At 44.7% G+C, this 26,631-nt stretch overlaps 1 protein-coding gene across 1 annotated transcript in view; it reads right to left on the bottom strand.

Annotated features, from left to right (window-relative positions):
• UNC5D (unc-5 netrin receptor D) overlaps nt 1-26,631 on the bottom strand; it is a 1,128,748-nt gene that overhangs the window by 183,732 nt on the left and 918,385 nt on the right. The window contains 1 exon segment of the mRNA XM_077484820.1: nt 21,213-21,297. Within this exon segment, the coding sequence (XP_077340946.1) occupies nt 21,213-21,297 (85 nt within the window).

Here is a 26,631-nt window from a genome sequence, read left to right as displayed (position 1 = left end):
AATGCACACCTTCTGGCTTCTCAGGTTTAATACATGAGACAAGCAGTTTTTGCTTTTTTTTTTTTTTTACTCTCAGAGATTTTCGTGGTGATTTTGTAATTTTGCTCCGGAATGAAAATCTCTTGTCATAACGAATCCTGTAGACAGATCTCGGCCTAATCACAACTTGAAGAGTCGGCGTTGGAAATGGCAATCATTGCAGCAAGGTGTAAAATTGGTTGATTGGCACGGCGGCTCCTCGGAAGGTAACACGACGTTCTCCGCTTGTATTTTGTTTTGAGAATTCTGACTTTGGTTGATTGGCACCCGTCTGGTGGGAACACTCGGCCTCCATTGTTTCATCAAAAAATTCTTTCTGAATTTCTTTTTTTTTTTTCTCCTTTGTTGGAAGTGGAGATGTTTTCCATCTTTACAGGCGGGTGGATGGTTGGAGTGGATCACATGACTGTTTTATTGAAATCCAGCGGTCCTGTAGGAGGAGGTGGGCGGGGTTTTCCAGACAACATTGTATCAGATGGTAATATCTGACCGGCTTCTCTACTGAACATTCAAAGAAGACAAGCGCGGGATCACAAGAACTCAAACACACATACTCATCTATGAGCATTTGACTTTTTCTTACAGATAGATCGTATGAAGAAGGCTTCATGTCTTTGAAATGCGGAAAAACATCACCCCGCAATCCATCAAATCCCAGCAGAGGAACACAGAGAAGTGCAGAGAGATACAGAAAAGTCTGATACACTCGTATCATTCATTCGAGTTGTAGCGCCCTCTAGTGTGTAACTAGCATCAGTGTATGTAAAATATAGTTTGGCTCAGGGCTAAGCCTGAGTGATGGAATCTGGGTCAGGGTTCATTAGAGCTCAGGGTTGGATGACTCATCCAGGCAGCTCTCTGGTGCCCCCCCCCCCCCTTCTAGAATGTTGGAGATTGTTCTAGAAATTAGTGGGCAGAAGCTAGGAGGGTTGTCCTGCATATTTAGGGGCCCTTAGCCAATTCCCAGGTGGCAGGCCTGGTGGGGGACTAAGTGAGACCTTAAATACAGTGCCTTGCGAAAGTATTCGGCCCCCTTGAACTTTTCAACCTTTTGCCACATTTCAGGCTTCAAACATAAAGATATAAAATTGTAATTTTTTGTGAAGAATCACCAACAAGTGGGACACAATTGTGAAGTGGAACGAAATCTATTCGATATTTTAAACTTTTTTAGCAAATAAAAAACTGAAAAGTGGTGCGTGCAAAATTATTCGGCCCCTTTACTTTCAGTGCAGCAAACTCACTCCAGAAGTTCAGCGAGGATCTCTGAATGATCCAATGTTGTCCTAAATGACTAATGGTGATAAATAGAATCCACCTGTGTGTAATCAAGTCTCTGTATAAATGCACCTGCTCTGTGATAGTCTCAGGGTTCTGTTGAAAGCGCAGAGAGCATCATGAAGACCAAGGAACACACCAGGCAGGTCCGTAATACTGTTGTGGAGAAGTTTAAAGCCGGATTTGGATACAAAAAGATTTCCCAAGCTTTAAACATCCCAAGGAGCACTGTGCAAGAGATCATTTTGAAATGGAAGGAGTATCAGACCACTGCAAATCTACCAAGACCTGGCCGTCCCTCTAAACTTTCAGCTCAGACAAGGAGAAGACTGATCAGAGATGCAGCCAAGAGGCCCATGATCACTCTGGATGAACTGCAGAGAACTACAGCTGAGGTGGGAGAGTCTGTCCATAGGACAACAATCAGTCGTACACTTCACAAATCTGCCCTTTATGGAAGAGTGGCAAGAAGAAAGCCATTTCTCAAAGATATCCATAAAAAGTCTCGTCTAAAGTTTGCCACAAGCCACCTGGGAGACACACCAAACATGTGGAAGAAGGTGCTCTGGTCACATGAAACCAAAATCCAACTTTTTGCCCACAATGCAAAACGATATGTTTGGCGTAAAAGCAACACAGCTCATCACCCTCAACACACCATCCCCACTGTCACACATGGTGGTGGCAGCATCATGGTTTGGGCCTGCTTTTCTATAGCAGGGACAGGGAAGATGGTTAAAATTGAGGGGAAGATGGATGCAGCCAAATACAGGACCATTCTGGATGAAAACCTGTTGGAGTCTGCAAAAGACCTGAAACTGGGACGGAGATTTATCTTCCAACAAGACAATGATCCCAAACATACAGCAAAATCTACAAAGGAATGGTTCACAAATAAACGTATCCAGGTGTTAGAATGGCCAAGTCAAGACCTGAATCCAATCGAGAATCTGTGGAAAGAGCTGAAAACTGCTGTTCACAAACGCTCTCCATCCAACCTCACTGAGCTCCAGCTGTTTTGCAAGGAAGAATGGGCAAGAATTTCAGTCTCTCGATGTGCAAAACTGATAGAGACATACCCCAAGCGACTTGCCACTGTAATCGCAGCAAAAGGTGGCTCTACAAAGTATTAACGCAAGGGGGCCGAATCATTTTGCACGCCCCACTTTTCATTTTTTTTTATTAGTTAAAAAGGTTTCAAAAATCCAATAGACCCTTTGAGAAAGTCACGTGGTATGTGACGCAACGCGTCAGGGAGGAGTTGAGGTGTCGTTCGTTACCTCCGGTCGCGGCTGAGACCGGAAGCACCGCTGTGTACATTCCTGAATTGTTTTACTGTAATGTAAGTGTGGATTTTTTATTTAAATAAAGTATATTTGCGTTACTACTCATTGGAGCCCCCCTTACTCTCTTATATATTACCCGGATTATGGATATTGGAGGAACTAGCTGAGGTTTTGGAGGTTATATTGCTAAATGGTGGAAGATTGCTTACTAACCACCCCTCAAGCGTAACCCGGTCCGTAGGGACCTTGATTAGAGGTGAGAGGCTGGGGGAAACAAGGGGTGCATGTAAAGCACTGAAGGTTAAAGGAAGAGTGAATATCACATTGATTGCTCACATTGCATGATTACCATCAATTGCTAAACGGATTGCACAATTTTTGAGTGGACTGTTTACACATTTTCTCACTTTGCACTGGATATTTAGTGAATATTTTTTAACTTTTTGGAGTGTCGGCAGAAATATGTTATGTGATTTTGCACTATTTGCACTGCTGCATGGACTTTGTGATTGATATATTTTTTTTTATATATTTTTTTTTATTATATCGTCATTTTTGATGCACTTCATTATTTATGCACTGGATATTTAAATATATTTTTTGGAATTTTGGTAGAAATACGTTATGTGATTTTGCACTATTTGCACTGCTGCATGGATTTTGTAATTGATTTATTTTGTATTATAATGTCATTGTTGATGCACTTTATTATTTATGTCATATTGATATTTTATGCACTTTATTGCTGTTATTAGTTTTGCTACTTCTTTGCACATTTGTATGCACTGTATGAATTTACATTTACATAATTTTTATTTGCATACTTATTATTTTAGTAAGAATATTTTTTAGTAATAATTTAGTTAGCGCCACATAAAACACCCCCTGTATATCTTTATGTTTGAAGCCTGAAATGTGGCAAAAGGTTGAAAAGTTCAAGGGGGCCGAATACTTTTGCAAGGCACTGTAGACATGGGCCATGCCAGCAGGGGAGTCAGGTAGAAGATGGATAGAAGATGGAGAAGCAGTGCTGAGGGAGACTGTTGGTAGCTCTTGAGGGACCCTCACTGGGGGGGGGGGGGGGGGGGGTATACCTTGGGCCGGGGCTCGGGTGGATGACCTGGAAGGATCCTACCACAGGAGAAGTTGGAAAAGTTGGAAGGAGGCTTTCCTGAGAGGAAGCGGGAGCAAGGAAGGACAGTGGGAGTAGATCAGCACAGTGGAGAAACTGACACGGGGAGAGACTGCCAGCTGTAGACGGTCTCTCTTGAAGACGGCAGTGTGCTTAAAGCGGAGGTCCACCCTAAAGTGGACCTTCCGCTCATCAGAACCCTCCCCCCTCCGGCGCCACAATTAGCACCTTTCAGGGGGGAGGGGGGTGCAGATACCTGTAAAGTACAGGTATCTGCACCCACTTCCGGGATAGCTCTCTGCGGAAAGGGGCGTAGATTACGCCCCTTTTCGCAAGTGCCCGCCCCTTTCCGCAAGTGCCTTGCTGCCTGCTGGGAAACACACATATCCCAGAGGCAGCGGGGACCGTCCTTATTGCACAGCGCGACTCGCGCATGCGCAGTAGGGAACCGGGAAATGAAGCCGAAAGGCTCCACTGCCTGATTCCCATACCCAAGATGGCGGCGGCAGCACTCGAGACGATCTAGAGATCGGCTTCGGGTGCCGACATCGCGGGCGCGCTGGGCGGGTAAGTGTCACTATTTTAAAAGTCAGCAGCTGCAGTATTTGTAGCTGCTGGCTTTAAAAAAAATAAAAATAAAACGCGGAGTCCCGGCGGACTCCCGCTTTAAGTCTTCATCCCTTGCCCTGGGAGATCCCCCATCATTCAGTCGGGTAGACTGGCGAAGAGAGTCAGTTGGGTAGACTGGCGAAGTGAGTCAGTTGGGTAGACTGACGAAGAGAGTCAGTTGGGTAGACTGACGAAGAGAGTCAGTTGGGCAGACTGACGAAGAGAGTCAGTCGGGCAGATTGACGAAGAGAGTCAGTTGGGTAGACTGGCGAAGAGAGTCAGTCGAGTAGACTGGCGAAGAGAGTCAGTCGGGTAGACTGACGAAGAGAGTCAGTCGGGTAGACTGACGAAGAGAGTCAGTCGGGTAGAAGAAGAAGCCAGGTGGGCTGGTGGGGGGAACAGACAGGTGGGCTGGCATTTCCTGCAGAGATAAAGTTGAAACCAGTGTCTACAAGAGAGACAGAGGAACTCCAGGATGCAGTTTTCAACACACTGTGCTACTTCCCAAGGGACTGAGTTCTTAGCCTGCAAGGGGCTGTTGCTGAGCTAACAAAAGACTGTTGGTTTCTAAAAAGGAATAAATCAAGTGAAGCTGTAAATAGGGAGGAAGTTGCCACCGGTTCTTTTTGTTACTGATAATTCCCATCCCCATCCAAGTCATTACTCCCTCAATGAAACAACAAAAACAAGCTCAAGGACTGTTTTCTGTGTCTGGATGTAAGCAGGAAATGCTATGTGACTGGCTGTGGCACAGCGGGGAACCCTGACACTTGCAATTTCTACTGTGGTAGTGCTACAGAGGAATATGGTGGCAACACAAAACTTTTCTTCTATCATCTACATTTCACCCATCATATTAACACACGGCCTTCAGGCTTGCAGTCGTTTCCAAGTCAACGTCGTAGGCCATCAGTCAGGACGTTCCTCCAAGAAGTTTCTCTTTGTGATTCGGTTCCCCAAACATAAAAGTCCAACACAGAAGTGGAACTAAACTATTCCAATCGCCATGAACTGTGTAATCCGTATTCTGCTAGCATTAGTACATAGATAGTCAGTTGATTCCCGTCATAGCAAATATTCTGAGGAACCTCAAGCTGGATAAATTTAGGAGCCTGAGGACAGTTTTGACCATCATTTTCAAACAAAGCGGTTGGCCAATTGATTGACTGATGAACGGATTTTATTTATGGAGATAGAAGACATCAAGTTGAAATCTCAAGAAAGTATATAGGGACACTTTAAAATATTGAATCCAGTAATACACAGGATCCACCAACATGCTGCCATTTCCTGAAGAAGCTGGAAGATCTGTCCTAATGCACAAGACCAGGGATCTATGGAATGCCAGGGTTCCTTGAGCAATTTCTGCCTCTCAGATAAGTTCCAACTGACACCTTTCATTTTCTTCCCAATGGCCACAAATGTAAGGAGCATTCCTCCCACCAATCACCAATGTAAGGAGCATTCCTCCCACCAATCACCAATGTAAGGAGCATTCCTCCCACCAATCACCAATGTAAGGAGCATTCCTCCCACCAATCACCAATGTAAGGAGCATTCTTCCCACCAATCACCAATGTAAGGAGCATTCCTCCCACCGATCACCAATGTAAGGAACATTCTTCCCACTGATCACCAATGTAAGGAACATTCTTCTCACTGATCACCAATGTAAGGAGCATTCTTCTCACTGATCACCAATGTAAGGAACATTCTTCTCACTGATCACCAATGTAAGGAACATTCTTCTCACTGATCACCAATGTAAGGAGCATTCTTCTCACTGATCACCAATGTAAGGAACATTCTTCTCACTGATCACCAATGTAAGGAACATTCTTCTCACTGATCACCAATGTAAGGAACATTCTTCTCACTGATCACCAATGTAAGGAACATTCTTCTCACTGATCACCAATGTAAGGAGCATTCTTCTCACTGATCACCAATGTAAGGAACATTCTTCTCACTGATCACCAATGTAAGGAACATTCTTCTCACTGATCACCAATGTAAGGAACATTCTTCTCACTGATCACCAATGTAAGGAACATTCTTCCCACTGATCACCAATGTAAGGAGCATTCTTCCCACTAATCACCAATGTAAGGAGCATTCTTCTCACTGATCACCAATGTAAGGAACATTCTTCTCACTGGTCACCAATGTAAGGAAAATTCTTCTCACTGATCACCAATGTAAGGAACATTCTTCTCACTGGTCACCAATGTAAGGAAAATTCTTCTCACTGATCACCAATGTAAGGAACATTCTTCTCACTGATCACCAATGTAAGGAACATTCTTCTCACTGATCACCAATGTAAGGAACATTCTTCTCACTGATCACCAATGTAAGGAACATTCTTCCCACTGATCACCAATGTAAGGAACATTCTTCTCACTGATCACCAATGTAAGGAACATTCTTCTCACTGATCACCAATGTAAGGAGCATTCTTCTCACTGATCACCAATGTAAGGAACATTCTTCCCACTGATCACCAATGTAAGGAACATTCTTCCCACTGATCACCAATGTAAGGAACATTCTTCTCACTGATCACCAATGTAAGGAGCATTCTTCTCACTGATCACCAATGTAAGGAACATTCTTCTCACTGATCACCAATGTAAGGAGCATTCCTCCCACCAATCACCAATGTAAGGAACATTCTTCCCAATTTTTCTTTATTAAAAGTCTTGCAATCATTAAGCATAAAATCACAATATATAAATATACATAAATATATACATATTTACATAAATTAAAATGAATATAGCAAAACTGCTCTCAAACCAAAAAAAAAAAAAAATACTTTACAGCAATAACATAAATCCTATTACGACTCACACCATTACACCAGACATCAAACTTGTGAGGTTAAGAAACAAACCTGTACCCATTATGCATGCAGCCCTTCTTCAAAAAGAAGATATTAACCAAAAAAAGCTAAGGGAGTGAAAGAACCAGAAAAAGAAAAGAGCTCCTCACCCAGAGATGGGCAGTTCACCAAAGGCAGGTCTGATATTCCTCCACGCCCTTATCCAGACTGCCCGAGGCTCCCTGCCCTTCTCAAGACCCCGAATTTTCCCAACCTCACCCAGAATATCGTGCACCACCACCTCAACAGAGAGGACTTTCTTCCGCAGGGTAATCTGGCACCGTGCATTCCATGTGAAGTAACGGACAACTATACTAACTAAAAACAGTGTATCCAAATCAAAATCCCAGTGAGTCGGGAATGCCCCATACACCCACTCCGCATAACTCATGCGATAGAAAAAGGGGATGCCTAGAGCCCTCCCCACCCTTTTATACACCTCTATGTTAAAGGGACACTGGAGCAAAAAGTGGTCCATAGACTCCACTTTACCAACACACTCCGCTCTAGGACAATCCCGATCATCCACAGGGCGATGCTTCAAGTTCCCTCTCACATAGAGCCTTCCATGGAAGGCGAGCCAGGCTTGATCCCTAAACTTCAAGGGGATTCTTTCTAAATTGATTAAACGCAACCCTTCCCTCATTACAGAGCCTGGGCAATCCCTTAAGGCCAGTGACACACTGAAAGCAGAGCCCAAAATCCTCTTCTCCAGAAGCTTCCTGGGGAGGGACTTGATATCCTCCACTGTCACCTGCCACTGCCGAAGTATTTTCAGACACGGGGCAACATAAGCCGGGAGCTTGCCATGTCGGACTCTCAGACTTTTCACTGGCCCGCCATCTTCCCAGGATCGCAGAAAAGGCCTAAAACAAGATTGAAAAATACCCACCCATCCCGGCGGGTTCTCTGCTAGCATGTTACCAAGATTGTACTTTAAAAACAGCAGAGAAAAGAAAACTATTGGGTTGACCATTCCTAGGCCACCCTCCCGCCTAGACAGGTAAGTTACATTGCGTTTGATCAGGTTCAGCCTACTTCCCCATAACAGTTGGAAAAAGCAGCTGTACACCCTTGCATAGAGAGATACTGGCAAGATACAGACGAAGCTGACATATAAAAAAATTGGGACCAGGTACGTTTTGATCAAGTCAACCCTCTCCCTCAATGAAAGCTTCCATTTCTTCCAACTTGCTACTTTGGCATTGGCACACACCAACCTGCTTTCCCAATTTCGATGACCATAGTCACCAGGACCAAATTTGATGCCCAACACTTTAATTTCCTGCTGGGGCTCTGGGAAGGCATCCGGAAGTTCGAAGCTTTCACCTTCCTCACCCATCCAGAAAACTTCACTCTTTTCATGGTTGACTTTAGAACCAGAAGCCTCCGTGTACTGCTCTATCATAGAGACCACCTCCTGCGCCTCCTCCGTTCCAGAGACAATAACAGACACATCATCGGCATAGGCCACGACCTTCAAAGGTGGCACACCAGCAATGCCCAAAGGCACCCCGCACAAAGATCCACTCTCTAGCCTTCTTATGAAGGGGTCGATTGCGAATACATATAACAGGGGGCTCAGAGGACATCCCTGGCGCACACCAGAGCCAACCTCAAAAGGCCGTCCAACCCAACCATTAACCAGTGGGAAGCTCTCAGCCCCTTTATATAATGTCTTCAGCCAATCTATAAACCTCCCCTGCAGGCCGTATCTACCAAGTAGCAAATACAGGTACTCGTGATTGACTCTATCAAAAGCCTTCGCCTGATCCAATGCCAGCAAGTACTTTCTCCATCCAGCAGCCCTGCATCGTTCCAAAGCCTCCCGGACAGCTAAAACCGCTGAAAAGGTACTTCTACCTTGGACCGAGCAGTGCTGATGACTGGACAACAAATCGCCTGCCACTGACGACAAGCGCCAAAAAAGAATCTTCGCCAAGATCTTTCTATCAACATTGAGAAGACTGATGGGGCGCCAGTTCTCAATCATTGAGGGGTCTTTTACCTTTTGACAGAAGAATCACAGCGGATTGCCTCATGGAGGGAGGGAGCGAACCCTCTTCTAGACAGCTGTTATAAACCTCCGCTAAAAAGGGAGCCAGAATGGACTTAAAACACTTGTAGAATTCAGCTGTCAACCCATCTGGCCCAGGCGATTTTTTGGTAGCCAGCTTCTCTATAGCATGAACTACCTCATCCACTGAAATTGGTTCTGTCAAATCCATCAAAGGCAATGTACCATTTCCCAATCCTGGAGTAGAATCCAGAAAGCTTTCCATCTTGTCCCGACAAAGGTCCTTTCTTCCCAGAAGGTCTGCATAATATGATCTGAAGATCTCCAGGATCCCTGATCTGGACTTCACCAGGGAACCCGTACTATCCCTCAGGCCTATGACCGTCTTAACTGCTATGCCTTGCTTACAGTTCTGGTAAGGATCAGGCGAGTGATATTTTCCATAATCCCTCTCCAGAACCAAGGAGGCATGCCGGTCGTATTGACACTTTCTAAGAAGAAACTTGACCTCAGAGATCTCCCCTGGATCTCCTCTATACGAGACAAGACGATCAAGCTTCCTCCGCAAATGCTGGTAGGCAATGTACATACCAAGCTGCTTCTTCTTACTTATGGCCTTGAAAAGTCCAATCGCCCTTTGTTTCACAAGCTCCCACCACTCTGACTTAGTGCTGCAAAAGTCCAGAATAGAAACCTGTGCCTGGAAAAAATCCTCAAAGGATTGTCTTACCTCTACGTCTTCCAGGAGAGCCGAATTCAGTTTCCAGGTACCCCTTCCCCTGGGTGGAGTGTCCGAGGCATTCAGAGTCACAGACAGCATACAGTGGTCAGAGAACTCCACCGCCCTCAACTCAGGAGCCGAGAAAGCAGAGTTCTCCTTTAAAAAAAACCTATCTATCCTACTCTGACTATTCCCTCTCTGAAATGTGAATCCCGTGCTGCCAGGGCAGTGCTTAATATGCACATCTACCAGGCCTGCTTGTCTCACCATATCTCTAAGAAAAACGCTATCGTACGCCAGCCTGTCTATGGAGCCTCTCCTGTCTTCAGGCCTAATTATGGTGTTAAAATCACCTCCAAAGACAACCTGCTGGGACGTAAAAAGGAAGGGCTTGATCTCTGTGAGGAGGCATTTCCTGCCCCATCTTGACTGCGGTCCATAGATATTAATCAGACGCAAGTCCTGCCCCCTAACAGAGACGTCCAAGACCATGCATCTCCCAATCTCTACCTCAATTACCCGCCGGCACGTTACCATATCGGTTTTAAAAAGGACCGCAACTCCGCTGCAGGGCTCAGCCGCAAGAGACCAAAAGGAGGGACCGCATCTCCACTCCCTTTTTGCTAGATGGACATCGGCCAAAGTATTGAGCCAGGTCTCTTGCAAAAATAAAATCTCGGCATCAAACTCGCTGAGCAAAAATAAGGCAATATCACGAGCTCTTGCAGATTTCATGCTGGCGACATTAATGGTCGCCACCTTTATCGGAGTGGGAACTGCCATCAGGATGATTGGGGTAGTCGTTTCTTAACCTTTGCCACACTCTCATCACCAGAAACAGCTCTCTTCAAACTATGTGACTCCCCCTCATCCATGGATGATAAAGAAAAAGATATATCAGACATCCCATCACCTGACAAAACTGAAAAAGGGTTACCAGGAGGAACCCCTCCTGGGTCCGACTCTGAGGAAGAAATAACTACTTTATTTGTCTTCCTCTTCTTCTTTTTCTTCCTCCTAAACGTCTCCCACCCCTCATCATCCGAATCACCCCAACAGAGGGTGAGACATGGGATATGGACACCCTTCCATCCGCCCCACCCCCATCCAGCACCCCCACATTCCCCTGACCACGTTTGCGCTGCCGAGGGACAGGGACTGGAGGCTGAGAAGGAAGATCCGCTAAACCTGCCCCCCCAGCAGCTTCCGCTAGTCTGGAGGACCTACGTACAGCAGGAATAGGGACAACCACATGGGGGACAGACTTAGGGACCACATCACTAGAGGGAACAGAATCTGAAACAGAAGGAACTGACACAGGAGGGACAGACTCAGGGACAACATTACCAGGGGGAACAGAACCTGAAACAGATGGAACAGACACAGGAGGGACAGACTCAGGGACAACATTACCAGGGGAAACAGATGGAACTGACACAGGAGGGACAACAACAGTTACAGCGGCCTCATCCTCCTTATCCAGCCTCTGCAGCTCAGCCTCCAATCCTTGCAGGTTATGTAAAGCCTCTGGACACTTACTGTAAGGATGGCCAAGCTTTTGGCACAGATTGCACCGAATTTGGGTACAATCTTTCGCCAAATGGTCCAGACCCTGGCATAGCGAACACTTTTTACGGGTGCAGGTAGAGGCAAAATGGCCCTTTTCACCACATTTATTGCAGACTTTGGGCTGTCCCTGGTAGAAAATAGTCAGCCGATCTCTTCCCAGAAAAGCTGAGCAGGGCAGATGTTGGACTACATTGCCCAGCACCCCCAGTTTTAGTGACACCGTCCAGGCCCCTGTCCATATCCCATGCTCATCCAGGACCTTCCGCAGTGGAGTGAGGACCTCACCATATCGGCGTAGCCATACTATCAAATCAGCCTCTGGTATGGATTCGTTACGCACCAGGATGGTCACCGATTTTATCAGAGGCTGCCTGGAAATCACCTTTGGCACCAAACCACTCCACTGCGAAAGGCCCTGGCACCTCCTATGTCGCTCCCAAAATAAGTCCAACCCCTCAGGTTTTACAAAAGATAAATCAAATTCATAACTCCCCACTGGGCAAATCAAAGCAAAAATATCCACAGCTTTAAACCCCATTTCCAAAATCAACTCTGCCACCCTCCCCCTCACTGGTGGGGTCCCCTCCCCCTCCCACTTGAACTGAACCACATTCCTCCTCCTATACCCACCACCAAAACCCCCTATATTGTGACCACCAATATTTACAGTATTCCCCCCACCCTCCTTGGTGCGACTCCCCACAACAGATGCATAACTCCCCATATTCCTCCCAGCAGAAGAGATATTTGTGTGTTTTGAACTGTCTGAGACATCTTTAGCAGATATCGATTGTACAGATTTGGTCTGTACAATCGATGAGTCTTTCCTCTGAGCAGAGAGAGAAATGTCATCTTTGTTTTTCCCAGCAGTATTAACCCCTTCACCATCACCACCACCACCCACCACATTCATTGTTTTATCATGATTGCCATTGTTAATACTTGCTGGTATATTCACATGTCCTGCAGTCTTCCCAGCAGTGTCAGTTCCCATTGCTGTGCTGGTGGAATCTTCATCTGGCCTGTTCTCTTCCATCAGGACAGGACTTTCTGCAGAGGACAGTGCAGGCTGGACTGACACATCCATGGCTTCCACTGCACATGGTGCAGTATTCTGACCCCCTCCCCCACCAGCATCAATCAGCTCTGCTGGAACACAGAGAGGCTCAGGTGAAGCAATCACATTGCAGGTGTCAGACACAGTGTGTGAAACACATGCAGCAAACATGGTAGTGGGACTACAGGTCTCAGCACATGCGGGTGCAGCAACATCCATGTTCAGGGGATTTGGTGCAGGTTCATCCTCATTCCCTGGCTGATTCTTCTGAACATCCTCCGGGACCTCTGATGGATTATCAGACATTACAAGCTTGTCTCCTCTCAGGGGGGATTCCATCCGCTGGATGAAGGTCAGGGTGCCATTCTCACTCTCAACCCCCTGGCTGGTTGCCGCCGGCGACTCCAAGGCCTTACATGGGGGGAGAGGAGCAGAGGCAGATGGACCCGGGTCATCCATATGCTCAGGCTGATCCACTGAACACGATGAGGACTGGCTGACAAACCTTCTCTCGTTTTCAAACTTTTCTTTAAATGCTCCACTTTTTTCTTTTAGTTTTCCCAACAATAAAGTTTGCTGCTTTACTTTTTCCTCTAATTCCTGTAGCTCAGGCTTCATGGCGGTGCGATTCTTACTCCAGGCCTGGAAGTATTTGGCTTTGAAGTTTTTAAGCTCCACTCTCAAAACTTTAAGTTTCTCCTCCGCTCTCCCAATCGCCCTAAAGCGATTAACAACCTTAAGGCTGAAAACGCTGGCATCCATACCAGGGCCCGGACCCACAGACAGATCCTCCACCTCCTCCTCACTGGGCCCCGTGTCATCAGGGGGATCCATCTCAGGGCCTCCCCCAGGATCAGGCATTATTCCTGGGCCAAGCTAGCAGGCAAGGCCCAGGCTTGAAAAATGGGTGGTTCTCACAGAGAGCTCCTTGGGTGTGTCCTCCTCCTCCTTCCCACCAATCACCAATGTAAGGAGCATTCTTCTCACTGATCACCAATGTAAGGAACATTCTTCTCACTGATCACCAATGTAAGGAACATTCTTCTCACTGATCACCAATGTAAGGAACATTCTTCTCACTGATCACCAATGTAAGGAACATTCTTCTCACTGATCACCAATGTAAGGAACATTCTTCCCACTGATCACCAATGTAAGGAACATTCTTCTCACTGATCACCAATGTAAGGAACATTCTTCTCACTGATCACCAATGTAAGGAACATTCTTCTCACTGATCACCAATGTAAGGAACATTCTTCCCACTGATCACCAATGTAAGGAACATTCTTCCCACTGATCACCAATGTAAGGAACATTCTTCCCACTGATCACCAATGTAAGGAACATTCTTCCCACCAATCACCAATGTAAGGAACATTCTTCTCACCAATCACCAATGTAAGGAACATTCTTCTCACTGATCACCAATGTAAGGAACATTCTTCCCACTGATCACCAATGTAAGGAACATTCTTCCCACCAATCACCAATGTAAGGAACATTCTTCCCACTGATCACCAATGTAAGGAACATTCTTCTCACTGATCACCAATGTAAGGAACATTCTTCCCACTGATCACCAATGTAAGGAACATTCTTCCCACCAATCACCAATGTAAGGAACATTCTTCTCACCAATCACCAATGTAAGGAACATTCTTCTCACTGATCACCAATGTAAGGAACATTCTTCCCACTGATCACCAATGTAAGGAACATTCTTCCCACCAATCACCAATGTAAGGAACATTCTTCCCACTGATCACCAATGTAAGGAACATTCTTCTCACCGATCACCAATGTAAGGAACATTCTTCCCACCAATCACCAATGTAAGGAACATTCTTCCCACCAATCACCAATGTAAGGAACATTCTTCCCACTGATCACCAATGTAAGGAACATTCTTCTCACTGATCACCAATGTAAGGAACATTCTTCTCACTGATCACCAATGTAAGGAACATTCTTCCCACTGATCACCAATGTAAGGAACATTCTTCTCACTGATCACCAATGTAAGGAACATTCTTCTCACCGACCACCAATGTAAGGAACATTCTTCTCACTGATCACCAATGTAAGGAACATTCTTCCCACTGATCACCAATGTAAGGAGCATTCTTCTCACTGATCACCAATGTAAGGAACATTCTTCTCACTGATCACCAATGTAAGGAGCATTCTTCTCACTGATCACCAATGTAAGGAACATTCTTCTCACCGACCACCAATGTAAGGAACATTCTTCCCACCAATCACCAATGTAAGGAACATTCTTCCCACTGATCACCAATGTAAGGAACATTCTTCTCACTGATCACCAATGTAAGGAACATTCTTCCCACTGATCACCAATGCAAGGAACATTCTTCTCACTGATCACCAATGTAAGGAACATTCTTCCCACTGATCACCAATGTAAGGAACATTCTTCTCACTGATCACCAATGTAAGGAACATTCTTCCCACTGATCACCAATGCAAGGAACATTCTTCTCACTGATCACCAATGTAAGGAACATTCTTCCCACTGATCACCAATGTAAGGAACATTCTTCTCACTGATCACCAATGTAAGGAACATTCTTCCCACTGATCACCAATGTAAGGAACATTCTTCTCACTGATCACCAATGTAAGGAACATTCTTCCCACTGATCACCAATGTAAGGAACATTCTTCTCACTGATCACCAATGTAAGGAACATTCTTCCCACTGATCACCAATGTAAGGAACATTCTTCTCACTGATCACCAATGTAAGGAACATTCTTCTCACTGATCACCAATGTAAGGAACATTCTTCTCACTGATCACCAATGTAAGGAACATTCTTCTCACCGATCACCAATGTAAGGAACACTCTTCTCACTGATCACCAATGTAAGGAACATTCTTCTCACCGATCACCAATGTAAGGAACATTCTTCTCACTGATCACCAATGTAAGGAACATTCTTCTCACTGATCACCAATGTAAGGAACATTCTTCTCACTGATCACCAATGTAAGGAACATTCTTCTCACTGATCACCAATGTAAGGAACATTCTTCCCACTGATCACCAATGTAAGGAACATTCTTCTCACTGATCACCAATGTAAGGGACATTCTTCTCACTGATCACCAATGTAAGGAACATTCTTCTCACTGATCACCAATGTAAGGATCATTCTTCTCACTGATCACCAATGTAAGGAACATTCTTCTCACTGATCACCAATGTAAGGAACATTCTTCTCACTGATCACCAATGTAAGGGACATTCTTCCCACTGATCACCAATGTAAGGAACATTCTTCTCACTGATCACCAATGTAAGGGACATTCTTCTCACTGATCACCAATGTAAGGAACATTCTTCTCACCGATCACCAATGTAAGGAACATTCTTCTCACTGATCACCAATGTAAGGGACATTCTTCTCACTGATCACCAATGTAAGGAACATTCTTCTCACTGATCACCAATGTAAGGAACATTCTTCCCACTGATCACCAATGTAAGGAACATTCTTCCCACTGATCACCAATGTAAGGAACATTCTTCCCACTGATCACCAATGTAAGGAACATTCTTCTCACTGATCACCAATGTAAGGGACATTCTTCTCACTGATCACCAATGTAAGGAACATTCTTCTCACCGATCACCAATGTAAGGAACATTCTTCTCACTGATCACCAATGTAAGGAACATTCTTCTCACCGATCACCAATGTAAGGAACATTCTTCCCACTGATCACCAATGTAAGGAACATTCTTCTCACTGATCACCAATGTAAGGAACATTCTTCTCACTGATCACCAATGTAAGGAACATTCTTCTCACTGATCACCAATGTAAGGGACATTCTTCTCACTGATCACCAATGTAAGGAACATTCTTCTCACTGATCACCAATGTAAGGAACATTCTTCTCACTGATCACCAATGTAAGGAACATTCTTCTCACTGATCACCAATGTAAGGAGCATTCTTCTCACTGATCACCAATGTAAGGAACATTCTTCTCACTGATCACCAATGTAAGGAACATTCCTCCCACTGATCACCAATGTAAGGAACATTCTTCTCACTGATCACCAATGTAAGGAACATTCTTCTCACCGATCACCAATGTAAGGAACATTCTTCTCACCGATCATCACACTATGTACTATGAGTTGTATTTATAGGAATTATTAGCAGAGGGTTCCCTCAGACCAGAATGTTATTTCAAGGCTTCCTCTGTGTTGGGAAGGATGGGAAAGGCGCCATTAGGGTCACTTACTAAAGGTAAATAGGCTACTCATTTATATGCAAATTTTCTCTTAGCTTAGTAATTGTAGAAATTCACTTGGCAAAGAATAAATAATGATATGCAAGAAAAATAAGGTAGAAGAAATGCTTATAGATAATTGGGTGATGGTGGGAACAGAGCGTCATCTTCTCTTGTAAAGTTATCAGTCTATTTGCTGTTAGTAAATCCTCCCATTATCTCTCACTCTAGTCAGGAACTGCAGGATGTCAATGATTACCCTTCCCCCGCCTCTTTGGTGCACTTAGTATTCTCCATCAATGCCGGAAATTTGGACTAGTGAACCCGTTTATTATTAAATTCCATTGGAAACTTCCATTGGCATCCAACTTAATTGTCAGACAAGTGTGGATGGTGTCTGACCTTGTCCTAATTCATAACGTGTTTTCTTCGCAGTAAAGGTTCATTTAAAGATTTATTGCTCTGTGTGATGTTATTTATTGGAGCTTGAAGGCATGTGTTAATATGATGGATGACATGTAGATGAACAGCACAACCAATTAACATCTTCCGCAAACGCTCAATAAAGTCCGCCAGTTCTAGACAGTGTTGTATGTTGTGCCGCTGCCCTCCGGAATCCTGATCTTTGTATCCTATACAAGAATTTCTATATTTCAGTCCTGGACATCGGATCTTTTTATCCTATCCGAGAATTTCTATATTTTAATCCCGGACATCGGATCTTTGTATCCCACCCGAGGATTTCTATATTTCAGTCGGGGCATTGGCTTTTTTTCTGCTCCTTGTATCTTATCCGAAAATTTCTACTTTTCAATCCTGGAGATCAGTTCTTTTTCTCTTATCTGAGAATTTCTCTTTTTCAATCCTGGACATCGGATCTTTGTACCCTATCCAAGAATTTCTACATTCCAATCCCAGACATCGGATCTTTGTATTCTATCCGAGAATTTCTATATTTCAATCCCCGATATCGGATCTTTGTATTCTATCCGAGAATTTCTACTTTTCAATCCTGGAGATTAGTTCTTTTTCTCTTATCTGAGAATTTCTATATTTCAGTCGGGGCATTGGCTTTTTTTCTGCTGCTTGTATCTTATCCTATAATTTCTACTTTTCAATCCTGGAGATCAGTTCTTTTTCTGAACGGAGAATTTCTCTTTTTGAATCCTGGACATCGGATCTTTGTACCCTATCCGAGAATTTCTATATTTCAATCCCAGACATCGGATCTTTGTACCCTATCCAAGAATTTCTACTTTTCAATCCTGGGGATTAGTTCTTTTTCTGAACAGAGAATTTCTCTTTTTGAATCCTGGACATCGGATCTTTGTACCCTATCCAAGAATTTCTACATTCCAATCCCAGACATCGGATCTTTGTATTCTATCCAAGAATTTCTACATTCCAATCCCAGACATCGGATCTTTGTATTCTATCCAAGAATTTCTTCATTCCAATCCCAGACATCGGATCTTTGTATTCTATCCAAGAATTTCTACATTCCAATCCCAGACATCGGATCTTTGTATTCTATCCAAGAATTTCTACATTCCAATCCCAGACATCGGATCTTTGTATTCTATCCAAGAATTTCTACATTCCAATCCCAGACATCGTATCTTTGTATTCTATCCAAGAATTTCTATATTTCAATCCCGGACATCGGATCTTTGTACCCTATCTGAAAATTTCGATATTTCAGTCGGGGGGACCAGCTTTTTTTTCTACTCCTTGTATGTTATCTGAAAATTTCTACTTTTTCTCTTATCTGAGAATTTCTCTTTTTGAATCCCAGTCATCGGATCTTTGTACCCTATCCAAGAATTTCTATATTTCAATCCTGGACATCGGATCTTTGTACCCTATCCAAGAATTTCTATATTTCAATCCTGGACATCGGACCTTTGTACTCTATCCGAGAATTTCTACATTTCAATCCCGGACATTGGACCTTTGTATCCTATCCAAGAATTTCTATATTTCAGTCGGGGCATAGGCTTTTTTTCTGCTCCTTGTATCTTATCCGAGAATTTCTACTTTTCAATCCTGGAGATCAGTTCTTTTTCTCTTATCTGAGAATTTCTCTTTATGAATTCCGGTCATCGGATCTGTGTACCCTATCCAAGAATTTCTACATTTCAATCCTGGACATCGGATCTTTGTATCCTGGGCATCAGTTTTTTTTCCTTGGCATCGGCTTTCTTTTTGCTCCTTGTATCCTACCAGAGAATTTTTTCCTGGGCATTGGCTTTTTCGTCTCTTTGTATCCTTTGAAAGAATTTCTATTTTTGAATCCCGTTTTTATTTTTCGGTTCTTTTATACCTTTGACAAATTTCAATTTTTTTTTTTAATCCCGGGCATCGGTTCTTTTTAAGCTCTTCGTTTCCTATCGGAGAATTTTTGAATCCTGGCTTTTTTTTCTGCTCTTTGTATCCTATCGAAGAATTTATATTTTTGAATCCCTGCTTTTTTTTTTCTTTTCTTTGTATCCTATCAGAGAATTTTTGAATCCCGGACATAAGCTCTTTTTTGTGCTTTTTGTATCTTTTTGTATCTTTGAATTTCTATATTTGAATGCCAGGCAAGGGCTATTTTTCTGCCTGTTGTATCCTATCTGATTTATATTTTCCTTGTTCAATCGTTTTTATTGTCCATTTTGGATAATACCGGGTAAAAAAAAAATGGAAAAAATGGAAAAAGCGGATGACTTATGTTGACACATCGGAGAAAAAAGGAAAGACACACGTACACACGATCAGATTTTCCAACAACAAAACCGTGGATTTTTGTTCGAAGGCTGTTGGCTCATACTTGTCTTGCATACACACAAATGTTGGCCAACAATTACGAGCGTAGTGACGTACAAGACATACAGCAAGCCGATAAAAAGGAAGTCCAATAGTGATGCGTGACGCCGAGTATGCGTGTACACATGATCGGAAAAAACCCAACAACACACATTTGTTTAGCAGAAAATTTGAGAACATGCTAGCCAACATTTGTAGGCGGAAAGTCCTCCAGCAATGGAGCATACACAGGGTCGGAATTTTCACCAACAAGCTCACATCCAACATTTGTTGTTGGAAAATCCGATCGTATGTAGGGGGTAAAAGAAAGAGCTAAATATCTGAATATGGTAGAATAATAGTTATCGTAGGAAAGACAGAACAGATTGAAAAAGAATAATGTTCCTGGAGCTCTATGTGATGAGTAATCAGTGTTGTTGGATTGTAATACACCGGCGCCAATAGAGAAGAAAAGAAAAAAAAAAAGGGGAGAGAAGTAAAAGACAAGAGGAAGAGAAAGAGGGAAAGGAGAAGATGCATAGGGGGGTGTACTCCTCCCCCACCATAGGTCTCAAGGGAGTGACCAGTGAGTGAGTAGCGCACAACGCGAACTGAATCGCCTCAAGGCGCTGCAAAGAGCTTAGTTGTCCACCTTCTAGAAGAGGAAGGTCTTGAGTTTTTTCCTAAAGGCCTGGTGGTTTTCTTCCAGGCGGATGTTGGTTGGTAGCACGTTCAATAGCCGTGGTCCTTGGACAGCGAATCTCCGATTCCCCCTTTGATTTGTACCGAGATTTGGGAACGAGGAGGAGGATTTTGTTAGATGATCGAAGACTGCAGTTTGGTGTGTAGTGTTTTATTTTCTCAGTTATTACTTTACCAGTTATAAAGAGTTTAGGGCATCTTGAGTTGGGTTGGGTATACAGAATCCAGGGTGACCACATTATCCAGAACCTTTCATAGGTGTCTGAAGGAATGGCTGATCAATACTCCTGGTCCCGTCCAGCAAACGTGTAGTAGCGGGGACCTCCAAGAACGACCAATCGTCTGTTTTTTATTTTTTTTGGCAGCAAAAACTAAAGAGATAAATTTGGCGGCTGGGCGCGAAACTCCCTCAAGGGGTGTGCTCAGTAGCACTCCTTTCGGGTCTTTATGTAGGTTACAGCCCAAATACGGTAGGGATGAAGGTATTAGTACGGATCCATAAGCCTACGTACTTTCAGGCAAGCCCACCAAACATCTACCATAGGGCCTCCCTTGACCGCAGCCCCGGAGAATTTCTATTTCTGAATCCCGGGCTCTTTTTCTGCTCTTTGTATCCTATTAGAGATTTTCTATTTTCCGTGATATACTCTGTAGGTCATTGTTGAACATAAACTATATAAAAAGAAATCACTTCTAGTCTATCTAAAGGGCTTGTCTTAAGATCCAACCAAAGCCATTTGAGGCTCCCATTCCAATCACTGCGTATCACTGACCTGAAACAAAGAACACTTTTCTCATTTCAGACTTTTTTTTTTTTTTTCTCTGTTTGTTTCCATTAACATGTAGCCATCACTCTCCTTACCTTGGTTCCCCTTGATTGACTGACAGATAGATTTCCCAGGAGTTGTCTTCTGCAATCGCCTCATGCGGGATCAACAGGCTCACCCCTGGAAAATAACGAGATAGAGCTTACAGATCAGAATCAGACGGAGAGAAGGCCTGACAAGTGCAGACATCAGTGAAGCACATCTCCCTACACGGCACATGGCGGGGCGATCAAACTCGGAGAACGTCCCTCTGTCTGCTGAGGAGCTAATGACTCCAGAATGTTCCACCAAGTGAGATGATGGAACGCCACTTGTAGTTCTCCGAGTTGTAGGCCAATCCGTCTCTTAGGGTCGCCAACTCATCCCTTTAAACCCGAACACATATGAATTACACGGGTTCTGAGGCTAATTTAATGCAGATAAGACCCCAAGTGAGTTTAATTACCACCTTAATGTGCCTCGGGTTTAAAGTGTTCGGGTTTAAAGGGATGAGGTGACAACCCAACTGTCTACTCTGTTCCCTAAAGAGAACCTTATCATTGATTTGTCATGGCAAGGCATAAACCAATTGGGCAATTAGATGGACATTATTAATTATCAAGAGATTATAGAATACAAAAAACACAAATAGCAAATGGGAATTTTTTTTTTTTTAGGTACTACCCCCAAAGGAGCAGACAACAACAACAAACCTAAGTGTAGCGCCGGCTCCTGAAGAGCACACGATATGTGTTTTTGAAATTTAATGTTACACCTGGACCGCAGTTTGGTTTGGGTTTCATTACTCCAAATTTTGACCTCAGCATCAGTCTGACTGGACTATAGGACGTTCGGCCTGGCCATGGAGGGGCGCTGCCACTTCTGGCAGGTATGCTAACACAGTCTGGTTGGGTGCTTTAAGGTTACTTTCTCATGGAGCCCGCCCAGTGGGAGTGTCACTCTTGCTACGCTTTCTGGGAGAGGGTACTTAAGATGCGGATGTCACGTGTTTCAGGGTTTCCGATCCAGAAGTATGTTCTGACTACATGGTCCTGGTCCTCGTGACCAGCCCCCAGGACGCCTATGGCCTGGGGTGCGGATCCACCCGACTCTATGTCTCGGGGCTGGCTAGCCCGAGGCGAGAAAACTAGAGGAAGGATTCCGAGGTGGTCCGGTGCCGTCTCAAGTTGTGGAGAGGCCCAGCAACTTCGTAGTTATCCAGGGGAGGACTCTTCGGGAGAAGGCCACGCAAGGGTTGGCTTCTCAAAAAGAGCCTGGAAAAGCTGAAGGACCCAAGTGAATCCAATCTTGTGCGGTATCGCCGGACCAGCTGCAAGATACTGGTAACAGACGAATGTTCTAAGGATTTTCCAGTTTCCTTACACGTGTTTTATAACAAAGTCAATGGCAGAGACTTGTTCCTGACTCAAGCACCCTGTTGGCTGCTAGGCCTGGTGAGAGAAGGACTATCCAACTAGGGTGAGGATCCATCTGTGAATGGCTATTCTCCGGATTTTACTCAAAGTAAGAGAGTTCTCCTATACTGACTTTGACACTAAGAGTACCTGGACTTTCCACCAAAACCCTCTGATCCTATACCGAGAGACTGTTGTTAACTACGTTTTTTGCAAGTAAAAATCCCTTTAAGCGGATCTGTCGCCAGTCTCTATAGTTCTTGGGCATCTACCATGGGAAACCCCTAGAGCAGTGATTCTCAACCAGGGTTCCTCCAGAGGTTGTAGGGGTTCCTCGGCATTGGGCAATTTCTGCCTCTCAGATAAGTTCCCACCGACACCATTGATCTTTTTAGTTATCTGTAAGGAGGTAATTCTTCCCAATGACCACAAGTGTAAGGACCATTCTTCCCAATAACCACAAGTGTAAGGACCATTCTTCCCAATGACCACAAGTGTGAGGACCATTCTTCCCAATGACCACAAGTGTAAGGACCATTCTTCCCACTGACCACAAGTAGGGATGAGCTTCGTGTTCGAGTCGAACGTATGTTCAACTCGAACATTGGCTGTTCGGGCGTTCGGCGAATTCCGAACGTTTGGGCCGTTCGCGTCAAAATTCGAGTGACGCGCGCGCGGACCACAATGCACTGCGGTGGCGCAGTGCATTGCTGCCCCATGATTGGCCAAGCATGCACTGTGACCCCGCATGCTTGGCCAATCGCAGCGCCGGCAGCGAGGAGAGCCATGATTGGCCACAGGCATCCTGCCTGTGGCCAATCATAGCTCAGGCTGTGTAGTGCACGCCCCACACTATATAAGGCCGCCTTTGAGGCGGCTTCGTGTAGTGTGTTACTTTGCATCTGAAGCAGTGGGTGTTCTGTGTACCTTCAACACAGTACACACCAATCGTTTTTGGCTGATTTCCTATCTTGCTGCTGTGTAGTGGTTGTTGTCTGTGCCCTGACTGCAGTATACACCACTATATTCACCTCACCTATATAGCTAGTGATCTAGCTTTAACCACTTAACAACTGCCCATTGCCGATTAACGGCTTCAGGGGGGTTGTTTAACTCTGAGAGGCCGTTAATTAACGGCCTCCCAGAATTCTGCTCTCGCGTGCCCCGAGGTGTGCGCACTCGAGAGCATCCGTGACCGCCGGGTCGCATCACGGATCACGGTAAACGGCCGCTCATAGCGACCGTTTACCACGTGATTGCTCCGTCAAATGACGGAGTGATCACTTGGAAACAAACCGGCGTCATGTTATGACGCCTGTTCCTCCCTCCCCTCTCTGTACCGATCGGTACAGCGGAGGGGAAAGAGATCGGTGTCAGCAGCGATGTGGGCTGCATCTGCAGTGCCCACATCGCTGCTCACCGAATTTAACCCCTCAATTCCCTGCCAATACTCTGCAATACCAGTGCATACTCTGCAGTACCCTGCCATTACTCTGCAGTACCCCCCATTACTCTGCAGTACCCCGCCATTACTCTGCAGTACCCCGCCATTACTCTGCAGTGCAGTACCCTGCCATTACTCTGCAGTGCAGTACCCCGCCATTACTCTGCAGTGCAGTACCCTGCCATTACTCTGCAGTGCAGTACCCTGCCATTACTCTGCAGTACCCCCCATTACTCTGCAGTAACCCCCATTACTCTGCAGTACCCCCCAATACTCTGCAGTACCCGCCATTACTCTGCAGTACCCCCAATACTCTGCAGTACCCCCCAATACTCTGCAGTACCCGCCATTACTCTGCAGTACCCGCCATTAGTCTGCAGTAACCCCCATTAACCTGCAGTACCCCCCAATACTCTGCAGTACCCGCCATTACTCTGCAGTACCCGCCATTACTCTGCAGTACCCCCAATACTCTGCAGTACCCTGCCATTACTCTGCAGTACCCCCCATTACTCTGCAGTAACCCCCATTACTCTGCAGTACCCCCCAATACTCTGCAGTACCCGCCATTACTCTGCAGTACCCGCCATTACTCTGCAGTACCCCCAATACTCTGCAGTACCCTGCCATTACTCTGTAGTACCCCCCAATACTCTGCAGTACCCTGCTATTACTCTGTAGTACCCCGCCAATACCCCGCCAATACTCTGTAATACCCTGCCATAAATTGCCATACCCAGCCATACTCAGAGATACCCAGCCATACTCGGTGATACCCTGAAATACCCAGCCATAGACGCCCCCCCACCCCTCACCGCCCTCCGGTGCTTCTACCAACTCGCCAGTACGATCAAAGCCAGAATCTTTTTTTTATTTTTTATTTCAGGCTTCCCAGCCTAGAGGTGAGATGTGGGGTCATATTGACCCCCCAGATTTCACTGTAAAGAGGACCTGTCACCCCATATTCCTATTACAAGGGATGTTTACATTTCTTGTAATAGGAATAAAAGTGATCAAAAATATATTTTTGGGGAAAAAAATGTCAAACTAAAATAAAGTAAAATGAACAATAAAAAAAAAAAAAAAAAAAAATTAAAGCGCCCATGTCCCCATGTGCTCGCATGTGCCACACATGTGAGGTATCGCCGAGAATGTTAGAGCGAGAGCAATAATTCTAGTCCTAGACCTCCTCTGCAACTCAAAACATGTAACCAGTAAAAAAATATTTAAAGCGTCGCCTATGGGGATTTTTTAAGTAGCGACGTTTGGCGCCATTCCACGGGCATGTGCAATTTTGAAGAGTGACATGTTTGATATCTATTTACTCAGCATAACTTCATCTTTCACTTTATGCAAACATTGGGCTAACAAGTGGTTAATAATAGAGCTTGCAGTCAGTAGTGTTAGGAGATAGTGCGTGCTGTCTGCGTGCTCTGTACCCAGTACATACCGCTATAATATAGGGCAGGCCCCTACTTTCAAACATCCAACTTACAAACATCTCCTACTTGCAAACGCAAGGAGACAGCAGCAAGTGAGATGAAAAAAGATGGACGACAAAACAAATTATACAGGGGTGATAACCCTTCCCTATGTTTTCCAAAAAGCTTAAAAATATTTTTTTTGGCTGGAGCTACACTTTAAAAATGTACCAGTTGAAAATGACAAACAGATTCAACTTAACACAACAAACCTACACAGTCCCTGTCTTGTTTGCACCGCCTGTATACTGCTGTTCTGAGTATATAGGGCCTGGGGGCCACACGCATTTCCTTTTTTAAATATGGGTACAGGGTTCCCCTTAATATGCGTACAAGACCCAAATAGGCTGGTAATGGGCAGGGAGGGCTACCCATGCCATTTTTCTGAATGATTTTCAACCATATTGCAGGAACCAGATATAACATTAAAACCGCAAGCAGTTTTAAATGGTGTTATTTCCGTTTAATGTCATTTTGTGTAGGGACTGTTCTAAACACGGGAAACACGTGGCACTTCACAGGCATACTACAGACACCCCCCAGGCACCATATTTAAAGGAATATTTCACTTTTTTTTTTTCACTTTAATCGTCATTAAAATCAGTGCTCCCGCCAAAATGGCCATTTTTAAAACTTTTTTTTGCAGTGACGCATGTCCCCTGAGGCAGGAGGCAGGTCGCCAAACCCTTTTTAGGACACTATCTTGCATATTAGCCGTTAAAATTAGCACTTTCCAATTCGAACGTTCGAGTCCCATAGACTTCAATGGGGTTCTAACGTTCGTACCGAACGCGGGGGTCGTTCACAAGTTCTGGTGCGAAACGAACCGGGGGGTGTTCGGCTCATCCCTAACCACAAGTGTAAGGACCATTCTTCCCAATGACCACAAGTGTGAGGACCATTCTTCCCACTGACCACAAGTGTAAGGACCATTCTTCCCACTGACCACAAGTGTGAGGACCATTCTTCCCACTGACCACAAGTGTGAGGACCATTCTTCCCAATGACCACAAGTGTAAGGACCATTCTTCCCACTGACCACAAGTGTAAGGACCTTTCTTCCCACTGACCACAAGTGTAAGGACCATTCTTCCCAATGACCACAAGTGTGAGGACCATTCTTCCCAATGACCAC

Source organism: Lithobates pipiens, unplaced genomic scaffold, assembly GCF_037356315.1.
Source record: "Lithobates pipiens isolate NorthernLeopardFrog02 unplaced genomic scaffold, aLitPip1_a1.2 Scaffold_162, whole genome shotgun sequence".
Lineage (NCBI taxonomy): Eukaryota > Metazoa > Chordata > Amphibia > Anura > Ranidae > Lithobates > Lithobates pipiens.
The sequence above is the reverse complement of the archived record's forward strand: the minus strand, read 5'-3'. Positions and strand labels throughout refer to the sequence as shown.